This window comes from Mastigoproctus giganteus, chromosome 1, assembly GCF_048544385.1.
Source record: "Mastigoproctus giganteus isolate SK-2022 chromosome 1, ASM4854438v1, whole genome shotgun sequence".
NCBI classification, from domain to species: Eukaryota; Metazoa; Arthropoda; class Arachnida; order Uropygi; family Thelyphonidae; genus Mastigoproctus; species Mastigoproctus giganteus.
This window is the reverse complement of record NC_143575.1, coordinates 9,409,536-9,433,915: the sequence shown is the minus strand read 5'-3', so window position 1 is coordinate 9,433,915 and position 24,380 is coordinate 9,409,536. Positions and strand designations below refer to the sequence as shown.

At 34.7% G+C, this 24,380-nt stretch overlaps 1 protein-coding gene across 1 annotated transcript in view; it reads right to left on the bottom strand.

Annotated features, from left to right (window-relative positions):
* LOC150090538 (ATP-binding cassette sub-family C member 1-like) overlaps nt 1-24,380 on the bottom strand; it is a 188,586-nt gene that overhangs the window by 44,297 nt on the left and 119,909 nt on the right. The window contains exons 17-21 of the mRNA XM_090378379.1: nt 22,241-22,408; nt 16,738-16,946; nt 11,092-11,203; nt 8,826-8,921; nt 607-727 (exon numbers count right to left, since the gene is read on the bottom strand). Coding sequence (XP_090234505.1) covers nt 607-727; nt 8,826-8,921; nt 11,092-11,203; nt 16,738-16,946; nt 22,241-22,408 — 706 coding nt within the window. The remainder of the gene's footprint in view (nt 1-606; nt 728-8,825; nt 8,922-11,091; nt 11,204-16,737; nt 16,947-22,240; nt 22,409-24,380) is intronic.

The window sequence follows — 24,380 nt, the reverse complement described above, 5'->3', positions numbered from 1 at the left end:
GTCTGGAGACTAGGCACCAGCGAGGTGATCTGATAGAGGTGTATAAAGCCTTGAATGGTTTGAGCATGCTCAATGCTGATGGGATTCTTCCTCTAGCTCAGAATAATCACCTGAGAGGGCATAAATTCAAATTGAGGAAAGACAGATGTAGGATAGACGTGCGGAAATTTGCCTTTAGCCAGCGGGTGGTTGGTTGGTGGAACAGACTTCCATCCCTTGTAGTGGAGGTTGATAGCCTAAATAAGTTTAAGGCTCAGCTGGACAGGTATTTTGAACGAACAGAGGGGTGAAATGGAAGTGGTTTTTTTTTTTTTTTTAGCTGATGCTGCATAAGCTTGCTTTCTTGCATCAAATGCCTCTACTAATGCTAATGCATTTCAGAATAAATTTTTCTTTTTTTATTATTATTATAAATTCTGATAAATTAAAAATTAGTTTAAATTTGCATTTGATCTTGACTTTCTTTGATTAATATTTTGTTCATACATCAAATTTAGGTCTATCACTATTCCATTTTCTTAACCATAATATCTAAACCTATCTGGAGAAAATTAAAAAATCAACAAAAAAAAAAAAAAATAATAATAATTAAGACAAAATGGTTACCTTGCAAAAGTGTAAATAATCCGTAAATTCCAAGTCTCAAGTTTCTTTGATTAAAATCTTGTTCCCCATTAGATTTTGGTTTATCATCACTCCATTCACTTAGCCATACACCTGAGGCCATCTAGAGAAAATTAAGAATAAGTACAATGATTACATTTATTTATTTATTTGAATATTAATACAACCCTGAATAAAATAAAATGGACAACATTTAGTGAATGCAAATTATTTTAGAAATAAGTAGTCTAGATTACACTGGTCAACACATAAAATGTTATGAAAATGAAAATACTAATCAAAATACCTAATCTTGACTAATTTTATGCTGATGAACACAAAAATCACATTAAAATTTGTCGATTGGCTCCTGTTTTCAAATTACAGTTGAGGTCTCGTATTAGCTAGTTACTCTACATTATCGACTATGACTCTTGGCAAAATGCATGGCAGCACCACAGTTTCAGTACAACTGTGCTTTTCTCACGTGATTGGCAGATGTTGCTTTGTTCTGCGTCATGTGATAAGTTGTCACCTCAAACGTGTCTTCAACTCTTTGCAGTAATCCTCGAATACAGCTAGGAGAGATTTGTCTCAGTTAACAGTTGTTCTCTGTGAGATTCCTACTTTTTTGTGCAGTATTTGTGTCGTGTAAGATTAATATGCCCCATAATTGTGAAGTCTGGATGACTTCTGTTATGTATGTGGATAAGTCATATTAGCTTCAAGAAAGTATCGATTCATAAAACGGCCTACTTCTTGTACTTTGGGTGTAAAGTAGGCGACCAGGACAAGAACTGGGCTCCACACCTATGCTGCACTACCTGTTCATCAAAACAACAAGTGGATGAATTGAAAGGGACGTTTTATGCCTTTTGCAGTGCCCATGGTAGAGAAGGAGCCAACAAATCACGTCACAGACTTACTTCTGAATGGTGTCTCCTATTAGAAAAGGGATGACAATGAAGAAAAGTGGACAGTGACATACCCAAATATACCATCTGCAATTCTTCCCATGCCTCACGGTGAAGTACTACCTATTCCTGAGCTACCCGACAGTTTTTTGTACACTCTAATGAAAATGAAGACACTGATGTACATCAATCTGATATACATAAAGAAGTACAGCAGCCATCTACATCAAGGGATCCACCATTTTGTCAAAACCTTTATCCTTTTGCACCATATGTTGTTATTATTTGGTTTTTAGGAGCATTAGCAACTAAGGCCGTATTGCTCCGGGAATATGCAGTGGTCATTCCCTGACCTTTCCGCATCCTCCGTATTTGGTGGTGACAGGCTCTAACCCCGGTCTAAATCAAGAAGCGTGTGCTACACACTGCTGCTCCTTCCCACCTGGCTACGGAGGTGTCCTTGTACCATATAAGATCACAGAAAGTGAGCTTAATAACCTCATCAGGGATCTTGAACAGCCAAAGAATAAGGTAGAACTGTTGGTCTCGAGACTATAACAGTGGAATCTTCTAGATCATTCTGTGAAAGTGACAAAATTTTGTACTTGAAATAAAGACTATGATAAATTCTATCAACCAGAAGGTGAACTCTTTTTTAAGGATATTGATGGCCTAATGGCAGCAATGAACATGAGGCACGTTCCCAAAGAATGGTGACTATTTATAGATGCTTCTAAGGTTAGCCTTAAGGCTCTTATCACACAATTGAAATATGCTGCCTTCAGTACCTCTTGTGTATGCTGTCCACAAAAAAGAAACATAAGCAAACATGGAGAACATCCTCTTATCAGAAGTATGGGTGGCAGATATGTGGTGATTTAAAGGTAATCACCATTTTATTAGGACTACAAAAGGATTACACTAAGTATTGTTGCTTTCTCTGCTAGTGGGATAGTCATGCCAAGGATATGCACTACAAGAGGAGGAGTTGGCCTCAATGAAAATCATTAACACCTGGAATGAAGAATGTAGCATTGGAACCTCTGGTAGAACCAAATAAAAAGTTTTTCTTCCACTACTCCACATCAAACTGGGGCTCATGAAAAATTTCATGAAGGCTTTGGAAGTGCATTCACATACTTGCAAGAGAAATTATCAAGGCTTAGTACAGAGAAGATTAAGTCAGGCATTTTCATTTTTCCACAAATAAGGCAACTTTTCAAAGATGAACAGTTTGAATGTGTCCTTAGTGATATCGAGAAATCGGCATGGAAAGCCTTTCGAAATGTTTTGACTGGTTTTCTAGGAATTGTTAAAGTAGGCAACTGCAAGTATCTTGTGGAAGGTCTCATTACTTCTTACGAAAAACTGGGGTGCAACATGTCATTGAAGATGCATTTCTTGCATTCACACCTGGATTTCTTCCTTCCAAACTGTGGTGCCATCAGCGATGAACATGGTGAGCTCTTCTATGAGGGTAGTTCAATAAAGATTTGCCCTCACCTACTTCCATATATTGCAGAGTCATGATATTTTGTGTGTAGCATCATACATATCTCTGTACTAAAGATATAAAATTTCAGCCCTGTGTCTTCATTTGTTTTTCTCTTGCAGAGCTAAATGTGTGACAAAGTAGCATCATGGACAAAGTTGAAGCCAGAGCTGTAATCCAGTATCTGTTTTTGAAGGGGAAATCTTCTAAAGAAATCCACGAGGAGATGACTGCTTCATCCGTATAAGGATGAAGCCCCATCCTATGCCATTGTGAAGCACTGGCATAGACAGTTTAGGTGTGGTTGGACATCGGTAGAATCTGAGCCCATTCCAGGTCATCCCCATTCAGCCATTGATGACAGCATGATCAGAAAAGTGGAGTCTTTAATCATGAAGATTGCCAGATATCTGTGCGTGAATTGTCCCAGGAGATGAAGATTAGTGTGGGCTCTGTTGAAACAGTCCTTCGTGACCAACTCCATTTACGGAAATTGAGTGCAAGATGGATTCTCCGATTATTGACTGGTTTCCAGACGGCTGATCGATAACAGAAATCACAAGAGTTGCTAGCACTGTGCCAAAAAAGCAGCCCATGGAACAGCGATATCATGGTTCCCCTTCCCCCAAGAAGGCAAGGGTCCAAGCATCAGCAGAAAAGGTCTTGCTGACAGTGTTTTGGGATGAGAAAGGCATAATAATGACTGATTACCTGCTGAATGGTAGAACAATTAGAGATGCCTATTATGCCAACTTACAAAATTATGGGAGAAAATCAAAACATGTAGGCGTGACATGCTGTCCAAAGGTGTGACAATGCTTCAAGACAATGCCTCAGTCCACACTTCTGAAATTGCAACAACACAAGCTTGTGGATACGAAATACTGCCCCATCCAACCTACTTGCCCGATCTTGCACCATCTGACTCCTTGTTTCTTTCCCTCAAATCATTTCTTCAGTGGACCCACTTCCCTGACGATGAGACACTCATTTCTGCAACAGAGTCATGGTTCAAAAATCAACCTCACCACTTGTACAAAAATGGTATCCGTAGTCTCATCCATTGATGGGAAAAATATGTAAATCTGCATGGTGGCTATGTAGAGGAGGACTAAAACCTGTGCCAAGAATCAACAGGCTAGCACCTCTGCAGCTAGGTCAGGGAGATTCTTTATTGAACCACCCTTGTATCAAGATATTGCAAGCGATGGAACAAAGATACAAAAGCAAATGGAGTGCCATTATGTTAGCTGATTATTGTTGGATGGTGAAAAGGGATGCTCCTGAAGCTGAATACAGGTGAAAAGGTCCCATGTCTGATACAGATATGTTCGTAGCTACATCTTACTGCCATATAAAAAAAATACCTTGTATAAATATAAAAAAACTACTTTTTTTTTAAAACAAGAGCCAATCTGCCATTTTAAACACTATTTCTATGTTTAGCACCCCAATATCTATAAAGTAAACTTACTTTCATAACCTGTAAAAAAGATATGATCCAAAATTTGTTGTTCAGTGTTATCTGTCATACAGTATCAATCACAAATAATGCAGACTTTGACTTATGTTGCTGTTATTCATTATAAACTCTTGTCTATGGGAACGGATGGTGAATCAGTAAAAGGTTCATTATGATGGTTTTCTTTACACACTTTCAACCTGAAACATTATCCATGCCTTTAATTATAAAATCAAATGTTAGATAAGCGATTTCAACTAACTTCAACAGTATCAATGATTATTTCCTGTTGTGCAGTCAAGCTGAACAACATTAATAAAATTCAAAAAAGATAAAGCTTACGTGAGATTGTAACATAATTTTCATGTAACTTCTAAATTGCACTGTTGGGAAAAAAAAAGGGGGGGGGGAGCTATATTCATTTTGTTATAACAATGGGACACCTCACTCAAAAATGAGACATCTGGTAACCCTACCTTATGATTATCTGCATAGCCAGATGCAGACAATCTTAAGGTCTAGATGACAACTGGAAATAATTAAAGGAAGTCAGACCTGACACTGGGTAAGTTAACCAAATCTAAAGTCCTGAATATATATACAGTGGATTTGGGCCACCGGTTAATCGGGACAGCTGTTTATTTGGGGCAAATTTAAAAAACAGAACCCAATCGAGAAAATAGCCAGGGTTTACTTTGCTTAATTGGGACAACATGCCGTTTAATCGGGGCAGGAGACCGCAGCATTGGAGATTACGCTACAATTGTCTGCGACCGTACTGTGTGGTCGGTATGGAGATCACAACCATAAATTTCTGGAGGTCACAACCATAAAACAATTAGCAGTCACCTGTTTATTGGGCTTTTCTGTTAGTGCAATCTATCATAAATGGATAGTCAACTCAATCTTATTGAATTTGCGATAATACCGACAGCTGAAATTCTGTGGGTTATTATGGTGAAATGTGTTTACACTTCCATGGAATCTTCAATCATATAAAAAAATTAAATTTTCAGAATCTTCTCTTCGTTCCTATTTTTAAAGCTTCGTAATGTGTTACTCAGTTCTCACTTGCACGTATCGTGTTACTTGCAATTTGTGTGTGTGTGTGTGTGCCGTGTTCTTTGTTATTGATTGCTTATCTTTTTACTGTTTTAAATTTTAACCCCCACTCACAAATGTCAACTAGTTAGTATGCACATAATAGTACATATTAATTATTCCGATTATCCAAATCATTTAATTTTTTAATTGGTAAGGTAATAAAGGGTAAATTCATGCTTAATATATTTTTTACTTTTATAGCCTGTGGATAATATTCCACCTATTTTGGCTAATTAGAATATATATATTGCTTAATAAAAATCATCATATAGATTAACTAAATGCTTTTCAAGTGGGTGGCAAGTGATAGCCACTATTCCAGCATGGAGGGAGAACCTGGCATGTAACTCCAGCCTACTTATGAAGCAATTCTAAACATATTAAATAAAAAAATGACTGGTATTAACAGTCCCCAAGTATGTGTTCACAGGCCAATTTGCATGTTGTGCAGGCTGAAACACCTGTAATAGCCCACAAAGGGGAAACCATCCCCCTGAAATTGGCTAAATACAAGATAAGTTTGAAAAGTTTGTGGCCTGAGTATGAAGAGTTTATCTCAACATAGTCCCCTTTGAAGTCGATACACTTTTGCCACTGACATTGCAATGCATTGATTCCAGAAGAAAACTTTCTTCTGGGCCTCCAAGAATACATCCACTGCAGTAAAGACATCACTGTTGGAGGAAAACTGGATGCCAACCAGGTATTTTTTTTAAATTAGGAAATAGATGAAAATCCAGTGATGCTAGATCTGATGAGTATGAGGGATGGTCCAAGGTTTCAAAGGTGCACTCATGGAGTGCAGCCATGGTACTATAGACTTGTGAGGAGGTGCATTGTCCTGGTAGAACAAGATTCCTTTGCCAAGTTTTCCTTGGAATTTGTCTTTGATGTTTTCATGCAAATGCCTCAAGGTTTGTATAATATGCCCCTGTGACTGTCTGGCCTTTCTGAAGGTAATCCACCAGCAACACTCCACAGCACCCCCAAAACTGATGCCATCACCTTTGCCAACGGAAGGAACTGACTTGGCTTTCTTTGGAGGGGGAAGAAGAGATGTGTGTGTGTGTGTGTGTGTGTGGGGAGAGAGAGAGAGAGAGAGAGAGAGAGAGAGAGAGAGAGAGAGAGAGAGAGAGAGAGAGAGAGAGAGAGAGAGAGAGAGAGAGAGAGAGAGAGATACACCTTTGCCAGGTCTCTCTCTCTGTTTATTCCAGTAATTAACAGATCATCAAATAAGATGAAACTTCATACAATCCAGTCTAAATTTCCTTGTAATTTGAATTTATGACCCATTTATTCACTCCAAAAGTTTGTCTAGTTCAGCCCTGAACTAGTTTCCTCTCTAAGGTACCTAGTTACCAAATTTTGTAGCTAAAAGTCTCTCCTTCATATGGGTATCCCTTTTGCTGATTTCTAACTGTGTACTGCTATTCAAGAAAAACACTCAAACTCTACATTTTTTTTTTTTTTTAAAGGTGTAGTCTTTGTACTTGAACACAGCATTTCAAGTGCAGTCTTATGATTGCCTTGTACATGGAGATTAGACCTTGCTATCTTTACAAGCAACTGTTTGGTAAATCACTGACAAGACACCATGGGCCCTCCTTGGCACCTGTCTGAAATGCATGGTGTACTTCATGTCCGCTAGTACTGTAAACCCTCAAACCTTTCTTCATTTTTTTTATTATTTATTTATTTTTTTAATTTGACCACACCAAGTGTGGTGAGTTATTTTGGATTGCTATTCCTGAAGAAGCACTGCTGAGCACTAATCATTAACTACTCTCTTGATCTTGACTGACATTACACCCAGTGTATTCATTCATTCATTCATTGATATCATTTAAAAAGATCAAGAACAGTGATCCCAGTACTGATCCTCTGGGGGGGGGCCTCTTCTCACATTAGCCCAATCTGTAGATTAAACCATTAATCATAAAGCTTCCCTGCAGCCACCCTGTGATCCATCTAAGGATTTTCCATGTGATTCAAACATGTTTCAGTTTATACATTAATCTCATGCAGGACTTGTGCATTATAGCCATTGTTGCTGATGCACCAACAACAACAACATGCAGAACTGAGTGAAATGCTTTGCTGAAATCCAAATAAAAAATGTTTAAACTATTTCCTACATCCAGCTCATGAGTGACTGTGCCAAAACAGCTAACTAAGTTGATTAAAAATGATTTTCCCTTTGGAAAATCATGTTGCATTTGCTTAGAATTACATTTCTATCTAAACAACCTGTATTATATTCTTGTTCATTGACTTCATGATATTTTATACCATTCTATTATCTAGGAAACTGGTGCTAGGATGGATAAGTATATTAAAGATGGATTTATTTATTTCAAAAAGTGAGACATTTAAAAAAAGTGATACACACTATCAAAGACAGTCAAAACATAAACACAATTTAATTCCACGTGCTCTTCACTTATATTAATACTGAATATCTAGAAAGCCATATCACAAAGGATCCTGCTGGATACTTTAAATGTCTATTGTATGTTTGATGTGTATGGTATGATACTTTAAATGTTTATGGTATGTAAATGTTTAAATATCTTTAAATGCTACTTGGCCACAGCTTGATACTTTAAATGTCTCAAAGTTCCAAGTGATTTCAATTCTCCTAATGCAATTACATTGCTTAACTTCTAAAATACCAAGCATTCACCTATGTTGTTGTTGTTATTTGGTTTTTAGGAGCATTAGCAACTAAGGCCATATTACTCCGGGAGGGGGGGGGGGAATATGCAGTGGTCATTCCCTGACATTTCCGCATCCTCCGTATTTGGTGGTCTTGGGCTCGAACCCTGGTCTAATCAAGAAGTGTGAAGTGTGTACTATGCACTGCTGCTCTTGCTCACCTGGCTACGGAAGGTACCCAGTCAACTATGATTTTTTTTTTTTTTTTTTTTTTTAGTTATAAGACTACCTGTGGAGAAATGTCTTCAATTAGACTGAAATTCTAAAGATATATCCACATAACTGAAACTGATACTGTCCCTATTTAAATATAAATTGTCTGTATTTTTAATATTACATTATTATAATGTTTTTTCTAGGTCCATCTGGCACTGCTGTATTTGATGCTACTTATGTATGCTTATTAAAGGATGTTGTTATTTATAATTGCAATGTAGGGCATCAAATTATTTATAGAACTCTGATTCAGTAAAAACTGTACATTGAAACATAAAAAATTCGATGCTTAATGATAATAGCAAGGAAACAGTCTTACCTCAGATGCACAATAAATAGCTGCAGCCAATACTGTAATAATAAACAAGATAATGCCCATGTAGCTGACATAATTGAGGTATATTCTGAAGTTAACCTAAATAAAAGAAAAAACAAATAGGAAATTACAAGAACATTATTTTAATTCATATAAAATACAAACAGTTTAAAAAATAAAAATTAAGAGTTACAGAATTATAAATATTAGAAAATTCGCAATTTCACAGACTAAAATTATTATAAAAAATTCCATATCATAATAAATGGCATAAATATTGATTCTGACTGTCGATTTTTATTATTTTAACACTGATAACTTTTGCTTTAATGCTAAAATGATGAAGTGATTTCAACTTTGTGGATGAAGTGATTTCAACCATGGCTGGATATGTTTTCAACATATCCAGCCATGGTTCCATGGGTAGTGTGTGTGTGTGGCCAGACATAATGAAGTTGTAGGTTCAAGCCCATAAACTGCTTTAAAAAAAAAAAGTCCTATTGTGACTGATAATCTAGCTGCTCTTAATACTTCAAGGTGTATGCAGCCACAACTTTTTAAACCCTTCTGGCCTCAGCTGTCTAGACAATAAATGAATTTTTATAAGGGCAGGAAACACATTTTGTCTTTGTAGACCTTGAAAAGGCCTACAATTCAGTTGACATTAGCAGACTCTGGGGACTGATGCAAAGGATGAATGTGAGCAATTCTATCATCAATTTGATTAAGAGAATGTATAGAAGTTTCAAAGCAGCTTAAGTGTGGGGGACTGCTATTGGCTGAGTCTATAATATCCAAAGGCCCCTCAGACAAGGAAATGGGATGTCACCGACCTTATTTAAGATCTGCCTTGATGCGGTACTAGCCTGTTGCAATGCTTTGTGTAGAGCTATGGGAATTCAGATTGGGGACAGTGTCATTCATTCACTATTATTCTATTATTCACTAATGACCAAGTGATAATTGCTCAGGATCGGGATGACAACACAGATTTCATGATGAGGAAATTGGTTGATGTTTACAGCATGAGAAATCTTAAAGTTAATTTTACAAAGACAGAGTATTTGGTAGTTGGTGGAGAAGGCAGAGACTTGGACCTTTTAGTTGGGAAAGTCAAAGAAGTAGACCACTTCAAATATTTGGGATCTGTTACACAGAAGTCAGGAACATGTGAGAAAGATGTAAGTGATCTTATTACCCAGGCTTGCACTTCTATTAGGCAACTGAATGGTGTGTTGTGGAGTCAACACATTCAACAGGAAACCAAGAAGATGATACTCCTAATGACAGTAGAGAGCATTTTGATGTATAGTGAGGATGGATGTTGAGTGAGAGGCAGAAGAATCATAAGAGCTGTGGAGATGGATGGGTTACAATGGCACCTGTGTGTGTCTTGCCTTCAAAGAGTTCAGAATGAGATCATCATGGAGAGATTCAATTTACGAGAAAATATAGTGGATTGCATGGAGTGTGGATGTTTGCAGTGGTATGGGAACATCCAACAGATTCCCCAGGAAAGTTGGCCTAAGAGTGATGAATTGGTCACCACCGAGAAGACAAAAGAGGGCATGGTCTTGACTTACGTGGAGAAGAAGAGTTGTGGAGGCGTGCGAGCCAGAGGGTTCCTGGGTCAACTGTTAAGCAGTGGAGATAACTTCAAAAGTGAAAGTAAGTAACAAACAAAGCACAAATATATTATGTTTATTCTACAGAGAGTGGTGGCCATAGCAAATTTTATGTTTAATTGGTTCCTTACTTCTCTTAATGTCTGGAGCAGATCAGGATATCCAGTGATATTTGGCTAGGATAGCAATCAGTGATTGAAGTATGATTTCTTTTCAGAGTTCACAAAGTGCTGGTATTCCTTGAAAAGATCGTGCTTGTGGACTGTTTCTTTTTGTGTTATTATTTTAGTAGTGCTTGTTCTTTGGGGAATTAAATAACCAAAGCAACACACATTCAACCAAAGCAACACATTCTATGAATGTGTGTTGCTTTGGTTCTTCTCTTTTCTATTCTTAACCTTATGTTTATTTTATCTATTTATTTTTGTTTTGACATAGGAGTGGTTAGGTCCACAGGAGCAGAATAGCACCTATAACCATATTAACAGCAAATAATAGTTTCCACTATTTTACATCTCCATCACAAAAAGCAATATATATATATATATATATAAAAGAAAAAATAACTAAATAAAATTATAGAATAAATGCTATACATAATTATAAAATAAATGCTGAATAACTAAATTTGAAGTAATAATTACCCTTCCAAGTTGCTTTTTTTCCAATTCTGTTAAATAAACTATATCATCCTCATTTGATAGGACAGCAGTTTCTTCATGCTTTGAGAGTCTGGAAATTTCTCTACACATCTGTCTATTTTCAAATAAAAAGTTCAGAATTAATATAATAAATGATAAACAAATTGTAACTAATCATTTTAATCAATAAAATAAAGTAATTTCAAGAAATAGGATATGCTGTAAAGTTATAATTTCAACATTTTTTTTTTTTTTTTTTTGGATTTTGACTTTCCAAATGAAATCAATTCTTTTAAAATTTCAATAAAAATTAAGCTTTATCTCTCAAATCAAAACAGTTCTATTACAACACTGATAATAATTTTCATCAGACATGTTTAAGTGAGCCCAATAACACTCAAGAATATCAAATATTGCAAGATAATCAATTAAAAATTTACAGTTAAAATATCTATTTCATTTTTAATGTAACTGTAAATGAAATAGCTTTTGAACACCTTCAATACACCAAGTGAGGAATGTAATAAAGTTTAAAATAATTCTAAAAGAAATTAATAAAATAAAAATATCCTCAGAAGAACATGCACTGACTGGCTTATTAAAATATAGATATAAGGGGCATTGTAATAATGGATTCAACATCCACATTATAGTGACATAATTTCAAAACTTTTTACATCACTTTTTTTATACAGTGGATTCCAGTTATTTGGGACAAATATTAAAGAACAGAATCTAATCGAGAAAATAGTCAAGTTTTCTTTGCTTAATTGGGGCAGGAGACCGCAGCACTCGAGATTACCCTATGATTGTCTCTAACCATACCAGGTGGTCCGGTCAGATTTCTGGAGGTCACAAGCATAAAACAATAAAAACAATTAGCAGTTTCCAGTTTATTGGGCTTTTCTGTTAGTGCAATCTATTATAAACAGACAGTAAACTTGATCTTATTCAATTTGCAATAATACTGACAGCTGGAATTCTGTGGGTTTTTACATTATTATGGTGAAATGTGTTTCCCCTTCCATGAAATCTTCACTTTTATAAAAAAACAAATTTTCAGAATCTTCTCTTCATTCCTATTTTCTAAGCTTTGTAACTTGTTATTCCATTCTCATTACACATATCGTGTAAGCTGCAATTTGTGCAGGCCATGTTCTTTGTTATCGATTGCTTATCTTTTTTACTGTTTTCAATTTTAACCCCTCTCCCAAATGTTAGTGAACAGAAACATCAACTAGTTAGTATGTACATATTACAATATGTATTAATTAAGCTATGTCCGTAAGCATAAATTTATTTTTATTTTGCTAACCTGTGGGAAATATTCTTCTGATTTTCAAGTATCATTTAATTTTTTAATTGGTAAGATAATAAAGTGTAAATTTGTGCATAATATACTTTACTTTTATAGCCTGTGGATACTATTCCTTCTATTTTAGCTTATTAGAATTGCTGTTTAATGAAATTAAAATTAAATTCACAAACATGTTCACAATGACTGGCACTTACTAGATATCGTATAGTGTGGTGAGTCCATCGTAATGTGATTTGACCATACAGAGAATCAATCGTAAAGCGGGGGGGTCCTACTGTATTTTTAGCTATTTACATGAAACTTCGCATAATTGGGCCAAAATTCACTAGTTCCGAAGTGTCTCAAATAACCGGACTATATTTTGAAAAATTAGTTGCTTGTTTATTCTTTTTAGGGATTTTTTTTTTTTTTTTGTTTCATCCATATTTTTTAATGCCTACCAGCTTTTAATTATTACATTAAAATATAATTAGTGGAAATCTAAAGTGAATCTCATACTGGAGGAATACTAAGATTAACATTAATGTAATGTAACGCTGCCTAGATGGTTAATTAGCTTTGTCAGGTATGGTATGGTATGACAGTTAAGTTAGTGTCGAGTAGCTAGAACTACTGGTACATTGGGCACAAAGTATGCCCACAACTGCTGCTATCTACTTGTAACACTTGTTAATGTTTCTTGCATTTATGCTATATAGAAAGGAGGCGTTTTAAAAATAAATATCCTTGAATTTCATAATGGTATGCTCAGCAACTCTTCAGCTGAGATCAACAAATTAACCATATTTTTATATTATAACACAAATGTAATTAGATTTCTTTTAATGACTTAAAAATAAATATGGTATAGTCAACATCATAAAGTAATATTAAACTCATAATACAAGTAACAGATAAATTTAAGGTGTCGTGGATATTAGAATTTAGGCCTTTTAGTTATGCAGACAGAGTTAAGTAGCAAGAAAAACAACTTTACTTGAAAACAGAAAGCTGCACTGGCTTTTACTTTTTGAAATAAAGCTCATTTCAATGCTGTGCTCAACTATGATAAAAAGTAGCACTCTAGCTTAGCTACTTTTATCATATTTGAGCTAACTACTATGATAAAAGTAGCATTGTAGATGAGAGTAAATCAGCATGCATTACCAAACACATACTAAGAAATGGTAAACTGTCAAATACATTACAGCAAAATTGGTGTAGTGCTTATTTAAAAAACAAAGCAAAGTCTTGCAAGAGTCATTTGATAAGTGGAAGTGTCAGAGATGGAATTCTATTCACAGCTAAACGAATTTGGAATTATGTAGGGTTTTAGGTTCATCAGCAACTTAGACCATATTACATTGTATATATATCATGTCTTTAAGTTAGGTATGTTCTATAACTAAATTTCCTATTTTCTGAATAATTTGCAGCTTTCTAAGATGACAGATTGATTTCTATTGGACACTCTGAATTTGCATGCCAGGATGCCTATTATATCAAATATTCACCTTTGGCAATACTGTTCACAATAAAATATGCACGAAAAACATTTTGCTCTTAATTTTGGCAAGCAATGTATAATATACTATGTACTCTGCTATCCATGAGAGAAAAATTAGGAGCATTTTCTCCTTAGTGGTACGTGGTTATCATCCTAGAGTGACCATGCTTTAGGAAACTGGAAGAGAATGTTGTTGTAATAGGGTTTTAAGGGCATCAGCAACTAAAGCCATATTGTTCAGTGTATACTGTCTGTAAATTGTTTGTTCTGAGATTGATTTTCTGTTTTTCTGGATAAAAAATCTCAAGTCACCAAGAGGGAAAACCATGAGACCCTTCCCTGAAACCAACTAACTGAGTCACGTGAAAAAGGCTCAAAAATTCCTCACGTCATTGACCAGACTTGAACTTGGGTCTTTTCCACCCAGTGTGGGGAGGACTGCAATCCTACCAACTGTGTTCCCCACAAGGATGGAAGAGAACATGGTCAGGGTCAGCCACAATTTGTGAGCCCCTGTTCAAGAATTACTTGTGGGCCCTGGGGTCCCATATAAAACTTTATATGGGGTGTTTTTTAATAGTGATTTAAAATTTTTTTTTCAAGTTTTACAGTAACTAAGAAATAATTAAATTTAAAAATAATTAATTTAATTTATAGGCTATTAAAGTGAAAATATAATATTTTCATACTATATAAATGATTAAGAATGTTTCCATTATTATTAAATATATTTATATCATGTAAATTATTTGCATAAAAGTCTTTATAAATATTAATTTCTTAAAAATTATCAGTGCACCTAGATAGAATAAGAACAGTCATTGTAGTAAGAAATAAAGTATTTTAAAATATTACACATTTTAGTATTTATGATATCACTTTAGTAAATGATATGATAATAATGACTTTTTATTCTTTATAATGATTTTAATATTTTACAAAACACAGGGCCACTGCGATCCTATGTGCTGTCAGTAAACGAAATCAAATTTTTCATCCCAAAATATTTGGATTAAAAAATAAAATAAGATGTAAATAATTATTATTCATTTATTGAAAAAGAAAAGAATTGCAACATATCTCTCATATAATATAATGAAACAACAAAGAAAAATAACTATCATTCTGGAAAAAAAAACTAAATTCTAAATCACAGTAACAGAGTGCACTATTTATTTCAAATGAATTATTTGCCTGCCGTGTTGAATACTGTTAAACGTTAACCAATCAGATGATCAGCAAGACTTCTGGGTATGTGAGACAGGGTTGGTTAAGTTTTACCAATATTACTAATTTGTAGAATGGTAATCCCCGACTCTTAATTCATGCTTAGCAGCAGCACTAATTGCCTCAATTGCCTGAAGGCTAGAGTTGCGAACGATATGTTTTGCAGTTAAGTCTTGTAATCTGTTCGTTATATGGAAACTATTTTAAATGTTTGATATCAAAAGAAACATACACATTGAGAATGAAGTATATGCTCAGAGTAATTTAAGTCTACTCACGCAAGTGCTCTTGGAGTGATGTGGGTAACTAGACATTTAGACAGCAGTAGGCTCATTGATAGAAATGTGGAAAAGACAGATGATATTATTATTTAGACCATTTGTGTGCGAGGCCCTGTTTGATAGAACTGGTTGAACATGCTTTTTGCCAGCGCCGAAAATGGTTACGGGTTACTCTAAATATAATTTGTGTAGTTCATTGTGAAAAATGTTTTTGAGAAGTAAATATTTTCTCCTTACACAGAATGAGAGAACATGGTACAAATGAAAGGTTTATGTGAGGTGATATGGAAGACACTGCTGACTATTTATGACTATTAGAAAAGCTTTTGAACCTAAAGTCAAGTAAGGCAACTGAAGTTGATGGCATATACCTAGTAATTTTGAAGGAGGTGGCCAGAGAGTGTACTGAACCACTGAGGTTAATTATGAGGGCACCACTGGATTTCGGAGAGATTCCTTTGGATTGGAGAAGCACCAACACATCACCAATATATAAAAGGTAGTTCTAAGAGTGAAGTCAATAACTACAGACTGGCTAGTCTCATTTCAATCGTAGTAAAATCCTTGCAGGCAATGATTAAGAGTGTAATCTAGGTGCATTTAGATAGAAATGGCATTTCAGAGGAAACACAGCATGGTTTTTTGTTAAGGGCAAATAGTGTTTAACCAACCTATTTTGACACAGTTATTCATAAGCTGGATGTAGGGAACAATTTTGACATAGTTTATTTGGATTTCAGCAAGGCATTTCACTTAGTCTTTCATGAGAAGATAAGGTGTCTCTATTGGTAGTTGAGGCAGACAATTTGAAGAAACTCAAAAGGTCAACTGGATAGTTACCTATGTGAGGAGGGAAGCACATAATTCATATTTTTTTTCATCCACTTTTTATCCCCCCCTGGCTGGTGCAGCAAAAGTTTGTGGCTTCCTTGCACTATACAGTTAATGCATAATCAAAGCAACTAGTCAAATGGAGAATAATGGTAGTGTAATACTAGTGTGACAGGAAGACACTGCAGCATGTGCAGATATTAAAATTATGATTAAGCTGGGATGAGCGAACAGAAATATGACTTGTGTCCATTCAGTTCATGACAAAATGAAAGTAAAACAATAACAGAAAATTTTCGTGTAATTATTATGCATGAAAATTTTTGCAAATGTGTAATAATAATAATAATAATTATTACTGCATATTTGTAAAAAAAAAAAAAAAAAAATTGGGAATTTTATTTTGAAATTCTGAAAGTCAGAAACACTGGTGAAATGAATTTCGCAATGAGATGGCAAAATACTTCTGCAGAATATTAATAATGATATAATTATGAGAGACATACTTTGGATTTTTGATAATTGATTTTTCAAAATCTCCATTTCCTGCTTCTGTGTTTTGACGAAGGTGTTGCTGAGTAAATTCTGCAAATGCTTTGTTCTTTTCAATTAGTTCCCGATAGGTGCCTTGATCTTCAATCTGTCCATCTTTAAGGACAATGACATGATCAACCTCAGGCAAGAAAGATATGTTGTGAGTCACAAGAACTCTAGTCTGAAAACAAATATGAATTAATAATTTTACAAAATTATGATTTTAGATAATTATTAACAGCTCTCAACAATTAAAAAAAAAAAAAGAGTCAAACTCCCATATTTAAGAAGTTTGGGTATCCACAAATGATTATGTAAATGTTTTTTTTTTTTTTAAAACATGAATGAAAGATTTCTCAAGCATGTTATTTACAAAAAAACTTATATTAATATAAACAAATAATAGTCTGAATACAGCTAATTTTTCTGTTGTTTGCAGTGAAGCAAAACGTATTTGTAAACCCTGCAGGAAAACAAATATTCTCATAACTGATGGCCTCAAGCTGATCATAGTAGCAATGGTAGCAACCATTATGAAAGAATTTACATTACTATTCTCTTACAAGATACCAAAAAAGAAGTAAAATAAATACTTTGCTCAAGTGATAAAGCAACCGGAGCTTGTGTGGAGCAGAATAAACACTCAAAATATTCTGTTTGTTTTTCTGGATAAGAAAAACAAACATGTGTTATTTTGGCAACCTTTCACTAAGAATTTACAAATAGAAAGTGGAGACAAAAAGATTTATGCACAATTGGCACTGCATGTAATATCAATGCATATAAAAATATTCTATTGCTGTCAATGAAATAATTGATGTTTCTGGAAGGTATAAGGTCTCAGCAGGCTAAAAACAGAAAACCATTGCACAGAGGAATAACTAAAGGTGTGTGTGGGGGGGGGGGGGGACTGTGGATTTATAGTTAGGAAGAATTAGGAGCAATTCATAATTAGGAACAATATAACATGGGCATGTGGTAGGATTCAAAAAGAAATAATTACATTTTCACATATAGAGAATAATACAGTTTTATATAATCATATTTCCACTTAGCATTGACAAGACTTGCAGAAATAATAAGAGTATTTGTTTATTCTCTCTCTCTCTCTCTCTCTCTCTCTCTCTCTCGGACTGGATAAAGAGTGCACTAGGCTCCCACACATGTCCCGAGATGCAATTTATAATTAGGAACAGTATTTCTATATAATGATAACTAAATGAAGCATGTCAACAAAACGTTTCCTACTTTTGTTACAACACTAATGCATTTTATATTGCATTTTATTATTAAATACATTTATATTTAGTTACATGTGTATATTACAACAAACAAACAAACAAACAAAAAAAAAAAAAAACACACCATACGTGCCACGAAGTGATAAATTATGTAGATTTTCAAGGTAGATGCAACTGTCAATAAAATTTTCATTCTAATATCTGGCATTTTAAATTTATTTCTTTTTCTGAAATTTCCTAGTTGTAATGCTGTACTGTAAGAAAAATATATTACGTAAAGAATCTCTATGCTAGACTAACAAGCATATAAAATAAATAACATGGTAGAAACATTACTTTTACAAAAAAAAATAAAAAACTGTACTTTATTGTGTGTGTATACACACACAATATTCATTCGGGTTCATCTTCGTTTTCCTCCTCCTCAGCAAAATTCAGTAACAGACTGGGCAATTTCTTCATCTGTTAAAGCTGTAGTAACTTGTAGATCACCATCTGTGTCCACCCAATCATTAAACTCCTGTTAACCCATGTCTTCAGGCTTTTCAACGTGATCAGTATTGTGACTTAGTTGCCCATCATGAATAATTAATCCACATTTTTTGAAACAGTTGCTAATAGAGGGTTCGGAAACTTCATTCCAGGCACTCATTGTCACGTGAATTGCATCTAGAATAGTTATCTGCTTTGTGATATCGGATGATGTTCCCAAAACTTCATCTATATAACCTGGATGATTCTTCACCTCAATATCTGATCTATAAAAGGTCGTAAAGGTTTTTATTATTCCCTGGTCAAGAGATTAAATCAGTGATGTGGTATTTGAAGGTAGAAAAACCTAATTCAATGTTTTTGAAAGTCACCTTTGGATGAGCTGGGCAGTTGTCCAAAACAAATGCAATTTTTTTGTTTTTCTTGTCGAATTTCAAATCCCATTTACGAAGATAATTTTCAAATAAAGAAGCTGTCATTCAAGCATGGGTATTATTGGCATATTCAACAGGCAGCTGTTTTACTCCTTTAAAACATCTAGGCGATTTACCCTTGCCATTAACTAACGGCGTCATCTTGACTGTTTGGTCATGTTGCATGTTAAAAGAACTGTAATCTTGTCCTTTATCTTCTTTCCTGCAGACACAGACGAATTTTTAAAAATCATGTGGTGGTCTGGGGTAGCCCTGTAGTACAACCCTGCTTCATCTGATAAAAATGTCTTCAGGATTATAAGTGTTTAACATAGTTTGCCAAGAGGTTTTCAACCAGGTGTCAACTGCAGAACCATCGGAATCCTGTTTTTCTCTGTGAAGTTTTTTGTGAACAACATCATGCCTCTCCTTCTATCTTGTCAGCCATCAGTCCATCACCTTAAACTTTGTCTAGTTTTTCAGGAAAATCATTAGCTTTTTGAAGAATGCTATGATTAATTGGCACATTAAATGAGCTGGTCTGTTTGAACCAAATGAACAGAGCTTCATCTACTGTTTAGTATTTCCCTTCATGCTTCCTTTTTCTGGTTTCACTACTCACATTAGTGTTTAATGTGTGATGTGATTTTAAGAATTTTGATGAAGATGACTGAGGCATTCCTAATTTTACTGCTGCTTCCTTTTGAGACATTGCCTAAGTTTAATTTCTATAATTCGTAACTTATCTTTTCACTTAAAATTCGCTCTTTCTGTTCACTGACATTTTTTGTGGTAGTAAAATTTAAAATACAGTAAAAAAGATCCACATTTATAGGCTCAACAATAACAAAACACAGGGCACACACACAAACTGGAGCTAACACAGCACATGCAAGCGAGACGAAGTTTAGATATAGAAATGAAGAGCAGATTTCAGTGAACAGGAAACATTTCACCATAATAACATGAAAACAGAATTCCAGCTATCGGTATTATCAAATGAATAAGATAAAGTTTACTACCCATTTATTGCACTAACAGAAAAGCCCAATAAACCGGAAACTTCAATTTTTTTTTTTTTTTATTGTTTTATGGTTGTGACCTCTATAAATCTGACCTCCAGAAATGTGCTTTAGAAAAATATCACAGAGGCATTCAAAATTGATTCTTATAACCGAAAATGTGATTCTAGTAAACACTTTCATTGTTTAGTGCATTTTCAGTGCATTTTATTGATTTGGATCGGTTCTTCGAAATTTGATTCTATTGAGTGGCTGATTCTAATAACCAGTGCCTACTACGCACACAGTATAATGCGGTTAATTGGTTCCAAGGAAGTACCATGCTATAGAAAACTGCACTAATCAATACATTATTACATACAATGGATTATTGTTTATTTTTTTTATTTTGCCAAACGTACACCTTGCCAGCCTTTAATTACACTGTAAGGCCTTACCAACGATCAATTATTTGGTACCAAAAAATTAAAAACGTGTATTTTTTAGAAATGTTTATTACTGAAAGCCAGGAACAAAGTCCACACAAGAAGCATGCAAAAGCTCGACGAAATTTACCAGTAAAAGGTACTTTGCCATATCAGCATTTGTATTGTTGCTTGCTCAGTAAACAGGCTGTGAGTGTTATCAGTCTGGAGTAGAAGTTGAATCCCATGGGAGTTTGAAACCCTCCTGAAGTGTGTTGTAACCTGACCTCTCTTCTTTAGAATCATTAATTGAATCATATCGGAAGTTCTGACATCATAAAAAATGTTCGTAACGTAGTTTCACCGATAAACTTTTCAAAGTTTGCCATGCTTCTTGTGTGGGCTTCCTTTACCTTTTTGCTGATTTTTTTTTTACTTAATAAACAGTTTATCCACTAGTCCACCAGTGATTCTAAATAATAAAAAAAAAAGGGTCAGGTTACCCCCTCCACTTTGGAAGGGGTTCAACCTTCTATGGGATTCAATTTATACTCCTGTCCGATAACACTCACTGTATGTTTACCGAGTGAGCAACAATACATATGCTGTTACGGCAAAGTACTTTTACCGATAAATTTATCGAACTTTTGCATGCTTCTCGTGTGGGCTTTCTTTACCTTCACCACAGTTTTTTTATCGTTTTGAAAAAAAGTTCAACAATGAAGTTTATACACACTTTTTCTTCTATAACAACAAACTGCATTTTCTATAGCATGTCGAACTCTAGAGCTTTGTTCAATGTTAGGATGAGCATTCATAAGAAAATCAGAAACATCTTCAACCTTCCTGAGCAACACTGAAAGATCATTTAATGAAAATTCCCTTGTAGATACCTGGACATCATCTTCATTTTTTTCTTCATCTTCGTATGCTCACATCATGTGTGATTTTAGCAAATAATGCAACATCTTCATGACTCTATAATTTCAAAGTTTTTATTCTAGTTATAATCATTTACATTTGTTTGATGCATTATCTTATTGGCCTTTCCTTTTTTCACTCTTAATTACTGTATTAAAAAAATAATTTTCATAATGCAAACCACGAGATAGAGCCAATACAACCGCAAGCAACTGAGACAATAATGAGCAAAGACAACTGTTCTCCAACTACTCTAATACAACACTGAAGTGTGAACTGCATGCAGGAACGTTGCCGCATGCAGCGTTGTTGCATACGGCAACGTAGCGGTTACGACCTACAACTGATTTTGACATTCCGATTTGTTTTAAAATCAAACTATTTTGTTTTAAAATCAAACCATTTTGTTTTAAAATTATAAACTGCATTGTAGCAAAACCTGCTCTGATCAAAACTGTGTTTTGATACAGACAGACAGGGTCATCAAAAAAGGTGTCCGTGATTTCTCTTTTAATTAACTTATCTTCGGAAATATTGGATGCTTGCTACGATCATAGCAGCAAACAGTGTGGTAACTCACTAAGTTTTATTTGACACCTCAGCAATGACCTTGGCTGTGCCGTAAGTGTATGCAGAATGACTCCTACGTGCACCACCTTAGTCAGTGTCTGTAAGATGGCCGTGCAACAGAAAGCATGGTGTGTTATGGTATGCTGAATTTAAATCTGTCATAATAGTGCAACATCAATACCGATGTATGTCGGTATTGAAATTCAACGTACCACAACACACACTGCTTTCTTCTGCATGGCCATCTTACTGACACTGACTGAGATGGTTTAAAAGTTGTGTTGTAAAATGGTTTACTTTTTAAAAATAGGAAACTATAGAATAACATATCAATAGATTTCATGTGTCTATTTAAAACTTAAATATGCCCCAGGAATTTGTTTTTAGAAAATTATCAAGCGGAGAACCTTACCTTATTTTTTAATAGACCAGATGGACCGATTACTCTGTCAAATAAATGAGTAGCTACATGGGCATCGACAGCACTCAGTGGGTCATCAAGCAGATAAATGTCATTATTCTGATAAACAGCACGTGCAAGACTCACACGTTGTTTTTGGCCACCACTTAGATTAATTCCCTGTTAAAGTGAAATAATGATTTAATATTTTGCAATGAAAAAAGAAAGCAACAAATCAAATTTGAATTATTTAACAATTAGTGAACAAGTCTGTATAATTTGAAGTTTTTGCAAGATGTCAAAATGCTTAGAGAGACTCACTAAAAGATATTTTTTTAACTTTCTCAAGCAATAGTAGTGATTCATTGTGTATTTAAAACCTTCAAGGGCCTTTAGACAGCAGTGATCATAATGTATTGATGTGGAATTTATTCAAAGAGATTACTACTCTCAAGGGTAAAGGGAAGAGATATTGTTTTCCCAGAGATGATTACAATAGACAGACATTTTTAAAATTTTTTCAGTTAAAAAAAACTTTTCAGATCAATATTGTAAAAAAGTGTATATGCCACATGGGAAGTATTCACAGAGGTAATCATAGAGGCCACTGAGCATTTTATACCAAGAGATATTGTTCAAGGTTTAAACTAATGGATGTCAGATAAACTGATGAGCTTAGTTGCAGAGAAGAAAAATATATTAGGTGATTATAAATTGTTGGGAGATAGAGAGTGGTACCTTAAGTTTAAACTATATGTAATCAAGTTAGTTTGGACATAGAAAGGCAAAAAAAGAAAAGGAAAGAATCACATATAAATATTTTGAAGCCATGTTCACATATGAAGTTTTTAAAGACAAGGTTAGCAGAAGTTCATCTAAAGCTGATTGGAAGTCAGAAGAGAAACATGCTGCAGCTAAAAGTAAACAAAGAACCTGGGGCTGACAGAATCTATCCAATTATTCTAGAAGCTGCAAAAGAGGTAATTAAACTGTTTAGCCATAATAATGAGAGCATGCTTAGATTCAGAAGTCCCTACACACTGGAGATGTGTGCAAATATATCTCTTATTCAGAAGTGTGATTCAGAGGTTGAAGTGGATAACTACAGATCTGTAAGTTTGTTCTCTGCATCAGAGAAGATAATTGAGTCAACAATTCAAAAAGTGATGCAATATCAGCTTCAATGGAGTGGAGCCAAAAAACGATCAAAGGATGTATTCTTGTCAAGGATAGATCATACCTTCAGATCTGATTAACCACTATGGAGTTGTCACAAAGGAAAATGGATTCAAAGAATAATACCCATACTTAAATTTTAATAAAACCTTTGATACTATTCCACATGTACAAATACTATATAAAGTGTAGAAATATGGCATTAGGGGATAAAAACTATTATGGATAAAGGGATAGTTCTGTTGTTGGAGACAAAGAGTGGAGTTACAACAGGGATCAGTGCTGGGCTCCTTACTCCTTAATTAATATTTACTAATGATAATGATGCAAATAGTTTAAGTTTTATGTCTAAGTTTGCTAACAATACAAAGGTAGGCACAGTAGTTAATGTTGTTGTTGTTTGGTTTTTAGGAGCATTAGCAACTAAGGCCATATTGCTCCGGGGATATGCGGTGGTCATTCCCTGACCTTTCCGCATCCTCCGTATTTGGTGGTCACGGGCTCGAACCCCGGTCTAATCAAGAAGTGTGTGTGCTACGCACTGCTGCTCCTGCCCACCTGGCTACGGAGGCGCCTTCAGTGCTTGTAATCCTGCAGTTGCATCATCACAAAATACCAACAAACTCATTCAGTTTGTCAGTTTAACACATCACTGATTTTCTATTAATCATGATTAATGGAAAAATATACAGGGTGTATCATAAATTTGGAATCAGAGGGAAAAGTAACTAATTCATATATTTTCATCTTTGCCGCTCCAAGATGTCTTTAAGGAAGAAAGAGTCTAGACAATTCTTCTTATAGGAAATTAGAGTCAGAGAGAAGTTTCTGCAGAATTTAAAAGAAGCCAGACCAAGAGTCAATAACAGAGTTGTGTTAGTAAACTTGTTGCAAAGTTTAAGAAAACAAGATCCGTAGATGATAAACCAAAGTCGACCTTCGAAAAGGGTCACCAATGATGAAACAGCCACTGCCA